The sequence below is a fragment of the Crocodylus porosus genome, unplaced genomic scaffold, assembly GCF_001723895.1.
Source record: "Crocodylus porosus isolate Cpor-Errol unplaced genomic scaffold, CroPor_comp1, whole genome shotgun sequence".
Lineage (NCBI taxonomy): Eukaryota > Metazoa > Chordata > Crocodylia > Crocodylidae > Crocodylus > Crocodylus porosus.
The window spans coordinates 12,547,277-12,562,266 of NW_017728949.1; the positions used below are offsets into that span (position 1 = coordinate 12,547,277).

General features: G+C 45.2%; 1 protein-coding gene across 1 annotated transcript in view; it reads right to left on the reverse strand.

The window, feature by feature from the left end:
* Positions 1-13,982, reverse strand: part of ABCA12 (ATP binding cassette subfamily A member 12) — a 130,036-nt gene extending 116,054 nt beyond the window's left edge. Inside the window, exons 1-2 of the mRNA XM_019554537.1 lie at positions 13,605-13,982; positions 7,462-7,555 (exon numbers count right to left, since the gene is read on the reverse strand). Coding sequence (XP_019410082.1) covers positions 7,462-7,555; positions 13,605-13,673 — 163 coding nt within the window. The 5' untranslated portion in view covers positions 13,674-13,982. The remainder of the gene's footprint in view (positions 1-7,461; positions 7,556-13,604) is intronic.
* Positions 13,983-14,990: the final 1,008 nt, after the last annotated feature.

Consider the following 14,990-nt stretch of genomic DNA (forward strand, 5'->3'; position numbering starts at 1 on the left):
CACAGAACATTGTGTCCATTCCTCTACTGCTTGTATCCAGCCAAGATAACCCATGATGAGTCACCTCTTGACTAAAGAAATGCAGCGTGCTAACTACAGAAGCCATGGGCCAGCAACCTTTTCAAGCTGTGGCCAGAACAATCCTTCTCCAGTCCCTCTAAGGCTGGGTGGCTTTAGGAGCAGTGAGCAGTGTAGGGGGCCCTGCCTGCACTCATGCCAAGGTCAAGCAGCTGGGAAATGCGCTGGTGCCACTGCCACTTTTCCCAGCCTCCTGCTCTCCAGCCAGGATGTAAGCACAGCTTCCAGTCAGAAGGGCTCTGCACTGGGACTGGTGACAACTGGGAACTATAACCGTGCTGCTGCTCCCTCTTTTCCCTTGCCCCTCTTGCTCCACAGCTGCAGCATGGGCACAACTTCCAGCCAGTGAGAATCTGAGCTGGGGCCAGGCAGCTGGAAGCTCTGTCCACACTAATGCCACCTCCCTGCTGCTTCAACCTTTCCCCAGCTACAGTGCAGAGGCAGCTGGCAGCTCAGTTCCCCACCAGCTGGAAGCTGCGCCCATATTGCAGACAGGAGGGTAATGGAACTACAAACAACAGGCTCTTTCATGAGGAAGACAAACCAAGAAAGAAATGTCTGTGCTCCATACCAGTTCTCTATCCAATTCTGGACCTGCTTCCAGGTCCCCATCAGGCTCTGAATAACTCTTAGTGAGTTAGAACCAAGCTAACTGGGGAATCACTTTTCTGTACTCTCTCCCAGAAAACATTACAGTCAAGAAGAACGGCACACAATACATCTATGCCTCACAATGCAATGACAAGCAAATATCCCCAAGCTAGCACTGAATGAGCAAGTTCAGGTACTGGAAAGAGTAAGGTATTGGAAATTAATGCAGCACTCTGCATAAGCTAATGTATGTGGCTGACTCGCTAATATTGGTGTAGGAAGAGAGCCATATCAACATGATTATGCTGCTTTTGGTTCCTTGTTCAGAACCAGCCTGCATATCCCTATATAATACTGCATGTAGTATATCAAATGCCCTCAGGACAGAGTACATCATGTAAGTACATCAAATGCCCTCAGGACAAAGTTTTACAATGACCAAAAAATGGCACATCCAATCTAAGTTAGTGCACCTCCTGAGGTTCACTAACTGAGACTGGGAAAGGGTTAACTTGATCGAGGAAGGGGTCAATCCAGTTCAGTCTTGTAAATGCCTGCACACATTCACAGCACAGCCCTGGGGCTGGGAAAACCCAGTCACTCCTTCCAGTCCTGGGGCTGTACTGTACCTACCCCTTCAACACCAGTTGGGCTATTTTTAGTCCCCTGAGCCTCCCCACCCAACCAGACAAGTCTTCCTACTGCAGGCCCACCAGCCGTGCCTCGCAGACCTTCTAGCCTGCTACCCTGCACCTGCCAAAGCACCTGTGGATCTGCCAGCCCCACAATCCCACGACTCCCACCCCCCAATCCACGTTACTCTGGGCTCCCCACGCTGCTCCTGGAAGCAAAGAACTGCTGCACACACAACTCCCAGTCTAGGTTTAGGCTGCTTAAAACCATCTAAACCTAGGTTGGGTATGATGAATGCGGGTTTGCGTTGATTAAGAGTGTACAGCAAGGTTTGCAAAGAGCTTTGCACAGTAAAGAAGGTTGTAAATTAATCCAGTGGCATCTCTTTTTTCATTTGCATCTAACACAATGCAAATGGAATTTACTCAAAAAGTGAATGCCATTGGGAGAACAACAGTTGTGACTTAATTAACTAATAATAATACTAATAATTCTTGTGTGTGGCACCTAGGTATTAAAAGAATGGGTGCATTGTAATTGTTCAGCCAGGTTAGAATATTTAATAATTGCCTTTCTTCCTTCTCATGTCCTTGTTGTGGCAAGGCATTTAGCAGAATTCACAGATTCACTGGAATCTGACAGGGCTGAGCTGTGAGTACTTCAGTTATGGCCTCAAACTTGCAACCTCTGGGCTATCAACAGTGTGCCTTAGCACCCACATCACCCCAGCTCTCCATAGTTGCCTGAATATGGTTTTCATAACAAGACAAGAGTAAATCCTTTAGGAAGTGTCTACTCAGAACAAGTAGACATAAGGGCCAGATCCACATGAGTGTGGACATTTGTTTCCCCAGGGACAAGAAGCAGCAGCACACCTTGTGCCACTGCTACTTGTCCCCAGGGAATGCCTATGCCACATATCCTGTGGTGCATGGCAGGTTACTCTGGGTGGAGTAGGGAGTCTGGGACCAGCATAGGACTGGCCCTAACAGCCTTACTGCGCGTCCTGGGACCTCTGGGAGCTGCAGGAGAGGCAATCCTGCCCCTCAGAGCCTGGCTGGCAACTGGAATGTGGCTCTAGTTGGCCAGGCTCCAGTTCTGGGTGGTGTACACTGCCCTGGCATGTGCTGCTCTGCTTTTTTTGCACACATTTTTTTTTACCCCGGGATTTCCTGGGGTCAACACCTTCCTCCCGCCTCCTCTCCCCGCGCTGCTACCTTACAGCTTGGAGAACACATGAATGTATGGTATGTGGTGCCACAGAAGTATCTGCAGCACCACATACCGCATGGCTGCACTCATCTGGATGTGGCCAAGGAGTCAACAGAAAGGAAAGAGAAAAAGTAGAATAAAAAAAACAAGAGAAGGATAGGTAGGATGTTGCAGTGGTAGTGAGGCAAGTGCAAGTCAGGGCTAGGATTATGATGTGTGCTTCTCTGCAGATTGAGTGGGATGAGCCCTCTGGTACAGATTATATCTTGCACACATTCCCATGACTTGCAGAAATCATCTGTTGCCTGTATGTTGGGGAGTGACTTTTACCCATGGTTCCTGTATTGTCTGGTTGATTTTTCCACCCTCATTATAAATATTTTATTAGTAATAGCAAATAAAGCATCCAATCAAATTTAGCTTTTTCGGTTTCTAAATTATCTGTGAACATCCTGACATTTTTATTTATTTGTAATGTAGTTGCACTAGGACCAGGATTCCCTTGCATTAAGTCCTGTGCAGAGTAGAAAGAATGTCCCTGCCCTAAAGAGTTCAGTCTGTTTATTCATTATTGAGCATCAGTCACTGAATAATTTAGGTGAATAATTCTTGATCTATTGATTGTATCTGAGCCATTCCTAGTGAGAATTTGATATTTGGAATCTAAGTTGTGCTAGTTTTAATTGGACAAACTATTAAGTCTCATGGCATTTTTATGTTCCAAACTGTATTAAATTAGCTCCTAGACCAAGGTTTTCTGAGACATAGCTATCTTTAAGGATTAAAAATTCAATGTCTGAGAACATCATTCTATCTCTGTGCAGTTATTTTGTTTTTCTCAGTGGTGCCATCTACCTGTAATAATAATTCCTTCCCTAAGTTTACTGGTTATAGTCTCAAAAACAGACACTACAGATAGCCCAGACATGCAGTTTATTTCCTACAAATATTTAAAAGTAAATGAACAAGTTTCATTTCTGTAGAAAATCATCTTGAAATTATTTAACTCCAAAAAAAATAAATAAATAAACACAGAACACAAACAAAAAGTTTGGTGTTTGGGGGTTTGTTTGTTTTTTTTACTGTTAGATAGCAAATTAAAAAATGATTGGAAGAAAGCAGAAAGAAGGTGTCAGTTTACCTGTCACTTCCTGAGTATCCTCACTGCCTCATGTCTGCGTCTGGCATATACAGAGAGGGAAGGGAAGTGGGTAGGCAAGGTTGTGTGTCTCTGTGGCACATGAAAATGGTATAGATGTGCCCATATAGCTATGCCAGCTAGGTTTAAACTAGCTAGCTCAAGCACATCAATCATCATGCAGTATCATCAGTCTCAGTATGGGCTACAAAACCCACTTGCAAAGAAGGGCAAATTAAGCTCAGTTAAGATGTTGGCTGCTACAGGCTAGATAGCTATTGGTACCCAAGCCTGCTTGTTGAAACAGAGGTTGAGAATAAACCTGTAGTTAGTGTGACAGCAGTGTAGACACAAACTTAGGATGGAAATGGATGTTGCCTTTGTGCTGCCACAAAGGCCAAGCAAATAGACATACATACCTGTGGCCGTGCCACAAATGCCCCGAATGCATGGCCATTATATAAGTGGTATCAATTGGTTTTGCTTTATTGCAGACATCAGATAGGCTTATAATGGGAGAGTGTGGTCAGGCTGAAGCTGCCCGCACCCTCCAGCTGTCCTAGGCCCCCAGGGCTTTAGGGGCTGATCAGCATGCTCCAGGAATGCCTACTCCCAGGGTATGCAAGACCAGGGCTTGAAGCCCCATGACGGTCTACCTGGATTCTCTGAGATTCCTTTGGCAATCATCAGCACTCTAGTGTGGTCCCAGGACTGGGCCCAACAATTCGTTGATTGATGAGAAATGTACCCCAGCCCTTGGACCATATCAGAGCATCCAACTCACTCTGGTCAAACAGCCCTGGGGTGCATCTCTCTAACTGGGGAAAACTAGGGTTTCCCTGCCCCCAGACACATGCCTTGGAGATTCCCTGGGGATGCTTGCAGGAACACCCTCCCTTGTTAGGCAAGATCAATGGGTGGGACAACAGGCCTGACACTGTGGTTTGTGCATTTAAAATTGGACTTGTTGAAGTGCAGGAGTAAATACTGACTACTGCAAAGGGAAATGCATTCGCAGTTCTCTGTTATCACTAACTCTCTGCCTTGTTTACTTCAAAGTGCTCCCCAAATAAGTCAGACCCTAAGAAAGCACAAGATTGGCATAAAATCATGAGTTTTTAAAATACAAGTTCATAGGTGTTTTTATTTGCCATTTGAACCTTTTAAACAGTGGTTCTCAATCTTCTTAGGCTCCCTGCAGCCCTTCATAACTCTTGTCAACTGAGCAGCATCCCAGGCCGGCCCACAATTTTTTGGGGCCCCCTGGAAGATATAGTTTTGGAGCCTCCTGATCCATCAGCAGAGACAACCATAGCAGGGTGCAGGGCCCAAGGCAAATCAGCCTGTGCGGGGCCCCCTTTCCCATCCCATGGCTCACTTACGCCGGTATATGAACATCCCAGCACACAGGATGCTGGGGGGGAGGGGTCTGTAACAGTTAAGCAGACATCCAACCCGCCGGCGGGCAGGCAGGCTACAGTGCAAATGCGGCAACCACTGCCAAACACAGGAGGGGCCCTTGGCTGCAGGGCCCCCTGCAGTCTCAGGTTCCGCAGGATAGGACGGGCCAGCCCTGGCGGCATCCTATTTCAATAGCTAGTTTATATACTGCAATGTTTAACTTCAGGGTAGGGGCAGGGGTAGAGGGAGGAGATGTGAGCACTTTGCTTCTTGCAAAACAGGAGGACAGGGAGGATCCTGAGCTTACCTCCTTGCATTTGAAGCTGAGCGGTGCTGTGTCTGTGTTTTGTATGGCTAGGTGAAGTGGAAGTGTACCATTTCGACCAGCGTTTGGACATTTCAATGGTTTCCCCATCCCCCACTCCGTGCCCCAAGACAGACACAGTTGCACAAGCATCCATGTCATGTGTTTTACCTGTCAGCAGCTGGGCCCCAGAGCCCAGAAGCCCCTGCATCTATCTCCCTGACAGTTGGCAGGCTTCATGGCCTCAGCAGGGGCTAGTAGGCCTGCAGCTTTCATCCTGCTCTGCCTTAACACACACAGTGTCACCCATGTCACAAGTTTTGCTCGTCTGCAGCTTGAGATGCAGTTCCCCCCAAGCCCCTGCACCTATCTCCTTGAAACTTGGCAGGCTTTGTGGCCTCAGCAGGGGCTACCACCCCTGTGGTTTTGCCCCCACTGTGGCTTAACACATACACATGACACAAATTTAGCTCTCAAGACTTTGGGGTGCAGTTTCTATAAATCCCCTGCACATATCTTCATGAAATGTGGCACACTTCATGCTCTCAGAAGGAGATACTATTCCTGTAAGTTTCATCTAAATCTGGGTATAAATGAAAAAGTTATAGGCTTTTTCAACCTTCCCCATTATAGTCTATGGGCGAAACAGCGTCAAAATGGCAAAACGTTCTGACTTGCCTCATTTTGTTTCAAGTCTGTTTCAATCATACCTTTTTCCATTTCAGTTTTGCCATTTCAACCTCAATGCAGGTCGAAACAGCGTCAAAACAAAACTGGTGGCGAAATTTTGCACAGCCCTAGTGTTTAGCTCCTCACACCAGGGGAGAGAGGAGTTGGAGACCACTTAGCTCTTCACACAGAGACCAGCAGGGATAAGTGTGTGTTTACCTCTTTGCACTGGAGCCAGCCAGAGAAGAGCCTGTGCTTGGCTTCTTGCATAGTGGCCAGGAGGGGAAGAGTGAATACTTATCTTCTTTCCCTGCACAACACCTTCAACATATCTCACAGCACCCCTACTGAGAACCTCTGCTTTGGAGATTGCAGGTGGATTCTGGGCTTACCTCTATGGATAGGTCACAGTAGTGTAGCATAGCACTGCCCAACCTATCTAGTTTAAACAAGTTAGTGTGGGTACCAGAAGCAGACCAAATTACCCTGTTCTCAGCAGAGAACTCACAAGGTGAGATGGAGCTAAGGAACCTTTTAGTTATCCTCAGGCCTGAGTTGTTACAAGGGCTAGAATAGCCCCAGTATATATTAGCCAGCCCTCATGGCCTCTCCTACCTAGAGCACTGTCCCGTATGGGGCCCAGTGTGTCTAGGAATCTCTGTAGTCCAGGTGTCTAAACTCTGATCCTAACATGCCCCGCTTGTCCTCTACTCTTGCAAGGGGACCTCAGGGCTGCCTCTGTCATCCTAGTCCACATACTGTGAATCCTCCTGTGGCCAGAAATGGGCTTTTAAAGGCTCTTTATGATGTTACAGGTCTTTCATCCAACAAAGAGAGCAGGGCAGGAGTAGGGATTTCAATCATGTTTTCAAGTCTTCCTTTGTAGCTATGAGAGTTATAAACTCCTTTTAAAAAAAACCTGAATGCTGAGATTCTGATGTATTCACTGGATTCCAGGAACAGAGGCTTCAGGACCAAAGCCAAATATCAGGAGACTTGTGATAAAATTTTCAAGAGCTGGCAGACAAGTTTTCAGCTGTCATAAACAGGCTGAGCACTCTCACCTACCTACAGCAGCTAAGAATCTTGTCCTTGACATATTTACCTACTCTCTTGGCTGAAATGTATTGTTTCAAAATGGTCTCCATCACTTAATTTATGCTCCCCTTCCCTAAGTAGCGTGAGCTACATGAGTGGATCTGAATCCTCGTAAAGCCACTTTCTAAACTTGAAGTTATTTTTTAAAAACATATAAATGGCAATAACCTTAAAGGAACACAGATGTTTTATATACAGGAAGAGCTATCTTAGGATATCTCCTTTGGAAATTATTGAGAACTAAATTTGCAAATGTGAAAAAACATGTAAAATTAATGTATCAGTCGCAGAAATGGGAATTAAAAACTAAGAACATAGAAATGATCCGGTTACTTACAGTTTGGTTGTGGTCTCGCAGGGAATGAAATTCGGATAATAGTTATGAATATGAAAACAGTCACTGGCCAGCAAACTAATACGAGGGACCAAAGCTACAAGAAAGCAATAAAGATATACTGGTTACATTTATGGTGTTAGTGAGCCCCAGAGTAAGGTTGAAAGGTAGAAATACTACTGTAGATTTACTATGTGACATACTGTAAATAGTGCCAGCCTTGATATAAACATTATTAAAAATCAGGTGCTATTTGGTGGAGAAAAAAACCTGCAAAATTATGCTAATGTAGTCACTGAAAATTCTTTTTTCAGCTTTTCTACCGATAAACTGGGGATAAAAATGCTTATGCAATTCTGTAAAGAATATGAAGATTGTGCTAGTAGTAACACCATCTTAAAATGTGCAAAAAATATCCAGATTATGATTATAATGCCTAAAGGTCAAAGCATGAGAAGACTTTTACTGTCAAGATAACAAGACACCAATTCCATTAATTGCTTTACAATGAGGCTTCATTTGAGTATTTATGTTTTTAAAATATGTTAAATCTAAGAATTTAGGTATGTGTTAATAACATAATCTTGATATTTTTGTAGTGATGAACATAAAAGTCTTTCCAGACAATACCACATGAAGCTGCACAATATCTACATGTATATGGAAAGTACTTTGATCCTCCTTTCACAGATGGGGAAACTGAGGTTGAGTACGAGGACTCTCAAATGTAAGAGAGTAAGTTGGAGATGGGACGCACACCAGGCTAGGGTTATTTGGCCCTACCATCTTTCCTGCCTAAAGCAGAGGGGCTGGACACCATGATCTCACAAGGTCCCTTCCAGCCCTAAACTTCTGTGAATCTGTGGTAGAAGATACAAGAATAGAACCCATGTTTCCAAACTCTCACTGCAGAACTTTAGCCATGCTCCCAACATGTCAGCAATCTTTCTGTTTTTAAATGAAGCTCCAGTGTGGAAGTATCTGTTGTAAAATGGAGTGCTTCAAATGATGACATGACAACTGGTCCAGCATGTTGGAGAAGGTGCAGAAACTTGTAGGCACATCTCAACTCCTACACACAGGGGTTGCCACATTATCACTGTTTATTACAATGAGAATGAAGAAAGTCAATCGAATTGTTGTTAGAGTTAGCAGCAAATGGGTTCAGATAAGAGAGACAGCCTAAATCTTCATCTGAAAGGTCAAACTGAGCTCTGTCACTGTTTTTGAGTTAGGGAAAGGTCAGATGCTTATGAGGACTATTCATTTCAACTTATTTTTGTACTTAAGAAACCAGCTTAGCATTTTCCAGTTAACTGCAGTTAAGGCCAACTACAACTGACTGGGAAATGCTAAACGCTAAACTATTTTCATAACAAACGTAAACTATTTCATAGCATTTCAGAGATGCTTTTCTCCAAAACTAGCAGGGTTCATTACATTTGACATATACAGTATATGGTATATGTATATGGTACATGTATGTGTGGGTATGGACACACACTCATTTTCCAAAAGTTTAGTCAAACTTCACCAGTGTTTTCCTGCTGTGTAATATTTGCTAGAGGTAAACACCCCCTGGATTCTTTTTCAAGATACACTATCACATAGAAGGACTATAGTTAAATCAGTGGAGATCATGTGAACAGCCATGTAGCTGAAAGCAGGACACATTTCTAAAGGTGGGACAGGGGACCTTCATACTGACCAATGATACAAAGAACTGGGGCAAAGCAGAGGTCAGCAAACCTGCTCCTGCTCTTTCCCAGTTAGAGAGGGTACTCCTGCTATGTCAGCATTCAATAGTATTTTAGCCCTTACAGCCAAATGATTTACATGCCTTTCAGTTACTGTTCCATTTATAACATTGTTGAAACCCATACAATTTCATCATTCCTTTATGTTATTACCCACTTTTCCCACATACAAGTTATTATTGATATAAACTCCTTTTCTACCATAATTGTAGGTCACAGTGGTAATGGGAGCAGGATAACAGCCTATTAGATAAACAACAGCTGCTTATGGGGAGGAAAATAGAATTTGCAGTGCTGTTTTGGGGCATCAAGAATAGAAATACATATTGCATTTACCTGTTTAGATACTTTTTGTGCTTTCCGGTTTAACACCAGAATGACAGCACTGCTCTTCCCTTACCATCTCTCTCTTTCTCTCTCTCTCAATTAAATTTAATTGCAGGCCTGAACATTAGTTGCATCCCCATTATCTTCTGATTGTTCCAAGGCATTTTGGTTAGCAGGAATGTAGCAGCCTCATCGCACCCAAATTAATCACTAGTGAAATGCCACAGAGTTGTCCAGAATTACATTACTGATGAATGTATCTTATGAATTATTATTGAGTCCTACAATACATGACAAAAAGCATGTAACCCTCTAGCTGTTAGGTTAACTTGCTTGCTAAGTAAAAAGCATATTGTCTTAGTTCCAGTGTAACCAAGCATTTTCTCAGTCCATGCACTGGTTTCCCTACCACCAAAGTGAGGAGCTGTACTGTGCAGAAATTACAGTAAATGGAGAGAGAGATGAAAGGCAGGGCACAAGAAGAGGGATTCTCTATCAGGGACTGACAGAACCCTGCATTCCCTTGGCATGTGGCAAATCTTGCCTTCCCTATGGAGGGCTATGTGCAAACCAGCAGAGATTCCTACCACCTGTGTTGGAACAGTCCATGGATCAGCTGGCATATCCTCAACTGACTTTAGTAGAGCTACGAAAATTGACACTGGCTGAGCAGCATTCGTCTGTTACCTATGTGGAAGTAGCCTAAATAAGAGACTATGGGAACCTACTTTTAATGTTAAGAAATGGAACATAAGAAAAACCAGAGACAATATATCTCCAAGGGGCTGACAGTGTAGAGGGTTCATGGGGCTACACATGCACCCTCTGAGAGCACCAGTGTACCCCCTGACAAGCCGTTCTTCCTGCTCAGGTGATGGGCGGGGGGGGCAATTGGGATTGCTGGTGCCCCCTCTGTGAGCGCCGGCCAGGAAGTGGGAGCAGTGCAGTCACTTCCAGGAACTTCCTGGTCAATGTAATCGGCTGAGGGACCCCCTGCCCCCGTTGGTGCAATTAGTCGGTGACCGATCGCTTGGGGGGCACATGCAGGGGGGCATGACTAAGGCAGCACCAGTCACCCATGGGTTCTGATATATCTCCTTGGGGCTGAACAAGATGACCTACTTTCCTATGATCCCATAAAGTTATAAGAAAGTTTTTTAAGCCATTTTCAAAGGATGAAGGCCTGCAGCAATACACACAACATACTGATGGGACAAAGGAAGGGCAAACAGGTTTATAAATCCAATCTAGCTAATTCAACTGAATTACAAAGTTACCTCTAAGGAAAAAGAGAGAGGCAGAGGCAGAAAAGCAGTCTCCAGAATGAAGAAATGTGAATAAATAAAAGTAAAATCTAGAGAAGAGATAAAAATTAGCAGATGATAAACCAGAAATACCCATATATTAAGCTTGATTCTCCTTTCACTTCCCTTGATGAAACAATAGAGTTACATTGATGACAAGGGAGGGGAAAAATTAGAAGGCTTTTTTAAAAATTCCTCCTCCTAAATTCAGCCAGTTCTATAATGGGAAGGAGGGGTCAACCTGAAAAATTCAACAAAAATTGTTCTGATTTCCCTTTAAAGTTTCATCAACATTTCAAAAATTTCTACCAGCTGTACATGGGACTGAGGAGAAGAAAGCTTGGTGGAGGGCAGGATTTTGACTGGTAATGATATGCAATACAAGATCTAACAGAGTCACCTGAGAATTCCAACACGGACTACAACTAGCCTATATGAGGAATTACCTAAGATCATTCATCACTAATCACGTTTAGGTTCTTTTATACCAAGGGTGGGCAAAAAATGGCCCATGAACCAGATTTGGCCTGCCAAGGCAATCTGTCTGGCCCTCAGTGGGTCCCTTAACCCTGGTCAGCCCAGGTGCGAGTGGCAGCTTGGGTGCGTGCTGCTGGTCCTGCTGCCTCCAGTGCAACACCTGGACTATGCAGGGATGGGGCAGTGCGAAAGCTGAACTATGTTTCCTGGCAGTCCCAGCAGTGGCTCCTTCTAGCTGTTGCTGCCAGACCTGGCCCCACTGCCCAGGCACCCCAGGCTCTCTGCCCCCCACTCCCCACCAGGGGCACTGGACAGGGTCTCCAGGGAGACTAGCTGGGACCCACACAGGCAGGGCACATAGCCAGGCAGCTGGGATAGGGCCATGGGTAGACAGGGAGCAACATCCATAAGTGGGCCAGGAGTTCAGGGCCAAGGATCTGGATTGGAATTGAGGGATGGTGACACCATAGGGCTGGGTCCTGACCCCAGGCCTAGACCACAGCCACAATCCTCTGGATGGGCAAGTGGGACAAGAGCAGGGCTGGAATCAGGATCACAGGGTGCTGATGGTGCAGGGCTGGAACAGAGCCATGATCAGCAGCACATCCCTGCGGCAGCCACTGGTTCTGTGGGCAGGGGCATGTGGGGAGTCTATCACAGCTCTGCCTCAGGCCCCGGCCCTGCACTGTCACCACCCTGCAATCCCAATCCCCAGCCCCACCTGCCCATCCCGCTCCCAGACGCAGATCCCTGCCCACACACAGCCGCTTCCCACCTGCCTGGCTACATGCCCTGCCCATGCAGGTCCCAGCCGGTCTCCATGATGGAGACCCCAGGATCGCTGGGTGGTGACAGTGTGGGGCTGGGGCCTAGGGTCCAGGGCAGAGCCTTGACTGCAGAGCCTTGATCCCCACAGCCTTGACTGCAGAACCAGCACCTGTCGCAGGGATGTGCCGGGAGCAGATTGTGGCTCTGTTTCTGCCCCACACTGTCAGTGCCCTGAGATCCCAATCCCAGCCCTGGCCCAGGCCCCACCTGCCTGTCCTGCTCACAGATTTTGATCCCCACCCACACACAGCCCCATACCAGCTGCCCGGCTGCATGCGGGGCCATTTAGGGAGTTCTGGTGAGCTGTAACAGGGGGTGGGGAGGGCAGTGCTGGCCTAGCCCACAACAGCTCACTAAAACTGTCTAAGTGGCCCTCTGACCAAAATAACTGCCTCCACCCCCCAATTCTATAATGGGAATTTTTCTGTCTTACTATTCAGAACATATATTCTAGTTATCACTGATTCTAGTTATCATTTCTTCCCAGGCCCAGTCCTGAGATGCAGTGAATCCCTGCAGTTCCCACTGATGTAAAAATGAGTCACAGGTGCTTCACATTTTTCAGGCTCCAGCCTGAGTCTTTCAGGATTGTTATCAATGGTAGAAACTCAACAGGTGAGGATGGCAGAGAGTGATATAGACATTAAGTAAATTTGGTAGTGACTCAGTCTACATTGCAACTCGCATATTAATCCCTCTATCATTCTCTCCCATCCTCCAGCAGTTTCTGCAACTATCGACTCCTGTTCAAGGCAGCATAGTTTAAAATTCATTAAATTTGGATTTCAAATAAAGAGATATTTACAACCTAGGTCCACCAATTTGAATGTATGCATATGATAATTACAGCATAATTAGCAATACCTTGCTGAATACTGGAAATCAGCATTGGTACGGAGTCAGGTAGCCATCACCCAGCTAAGCAGTAACACAACATCATCCACATTCATGGGGGTCTAATTCCTAATGCAGTTGGATTTTGCCCTGCTCTCTGACTACTGCTGGGGATGGTTTATCCTGGGATGTAAAGAACTTTATGAGAGGATCTGCCTGCGCTCTCCACCTTTGGAATGTGCTGGACTGGACCTAATATACTCCATTAAAAATAATTCTGTCTACAGGCTCTACAATGCTATTATGTTCCCCATCCATCCTTGACAAACGGCCTGATATGCAGAGTGGCCCCTGTATACCAACAGCCTGTTAACTTTAATATATGGGTGAAGAAGTCTGCTTAGCTGGAACTGGTAACAGAGCTGACATTTTCATTGCCTGAATTAAGGAATTAAATGTGGCCATGATCCTACTTCAGGTTTCTGATGGCATGGCTCTTCATGCGCCCATGAAATCTCCCAGCTTCCATGGAACTCCACTTGCCTTCCAGGGTCTGTACTAGGAGCTCCCCCAACAGCTACAGATTTCTCCTTCTTTTCTGTTCTGTTTTCACACTCACCGATTGCCTCTTGACACTCAGCCAGTTTTTCCACAGCAAGATTCTCAGATGCTGGAAGAGTGAAGCCATCCTTGGAAAAACCCAGGCAGAAGTAGACAAGACTTCTCTCTCTTTCCCCCCAGTCTCCGAAACCAAAAACTGATGCTCTTACTCAGCCAAATATCCAGTTTCTAACATGTGAGCCCCTCTCTCCTCCCCACAGCATAGTTTTGGAGCAGCCACCTTATCCTCTGGTGGCTACTGTATTCAATATAAATCTAGTTCCCTTCCTCACAGCAATAGCTCCTAGCAAATTTAACAGGTTATTCTTCTATTGACAAGGAGCCAGACAGAGCAGCCTGTCTCCACTTGTGTTAATTATAATATCCAGTCTCTCTCATCTCTGCTTTGTTCAATCCCTGAATAAGAAAATGTGTTGTCATTCCAAGAAGATGCTTTGGCTCAAGCAAAAGTTAATACATGCCGCCTCCTCCTCATGATGAAACTACCTACCTGCCCACGCACAGCACCTGCGCAGGAGATGTCATAAAAATCTAGTAAGTAGGCTGCTTGCCAGATCAATATGGCCAGCAGTTTCTCTGCCCTCCTATAATACATGCAAAAGGGTTGGAGTCATAAAGCAGCAGTAGCAACAGTATGTGCCTGCTCTGCGTAGCTAAAGCAGAAATAGATTTATAGACTCTGAGTTTATCAATTAAACCTAAGCATCAAGGGAAATATGTGAAGTATGTTAAGGACAGCCCTAGCACATAAAACCTAAAACACCCCGGACTGATCCAAATTCCAAAAATGGACCTTTCTTTCCATTGGGCTCAATTCTGCTCTCTTTACCCAGATGGTTCAACTCTCATTGAACTTAGTAAGCAAACTGAATTCAGGGGAAACTTTGCTGCAGGATCAGGTCCTTTACGAGGTTAAATCAGAACGTTAAAAATTGTTTGGATATAAAGTTTTTGTTTCATGCTGGTAGCTAGGTGGATAGAAAAGCAGAACTGTATAAAGAGAGAAAGCAGAGAAAGAGAGATTGACACAGAGAGAAAGATAAAGATGGATAATGCAGAGGACAGCATTGCCTCACACTACATCTAGCACTGGAGAACAGAACAAACAGGAATTTTGGCACCAGATATATGACTGCTTGATGCACTAGTGGAATAGCTCACCTCCTCAGCCGGAGGGGAGAATCTGAGCAGTTTTGTTTTCATGTAGAAAAGAGTAGTGGAACAGGCACACACATGTTACTTACCTACAAATGCCAAATTCATTATCAAATTCAATTTCCCTTAGCTGTAGTTCAGACTGAAAGTCAGGAGTTGGAGGAATTTATGAGCAGTCCAGCAGTCAGTACATTTAATTTCTAACAGTAAAAGGCAACAAACTGGAGAA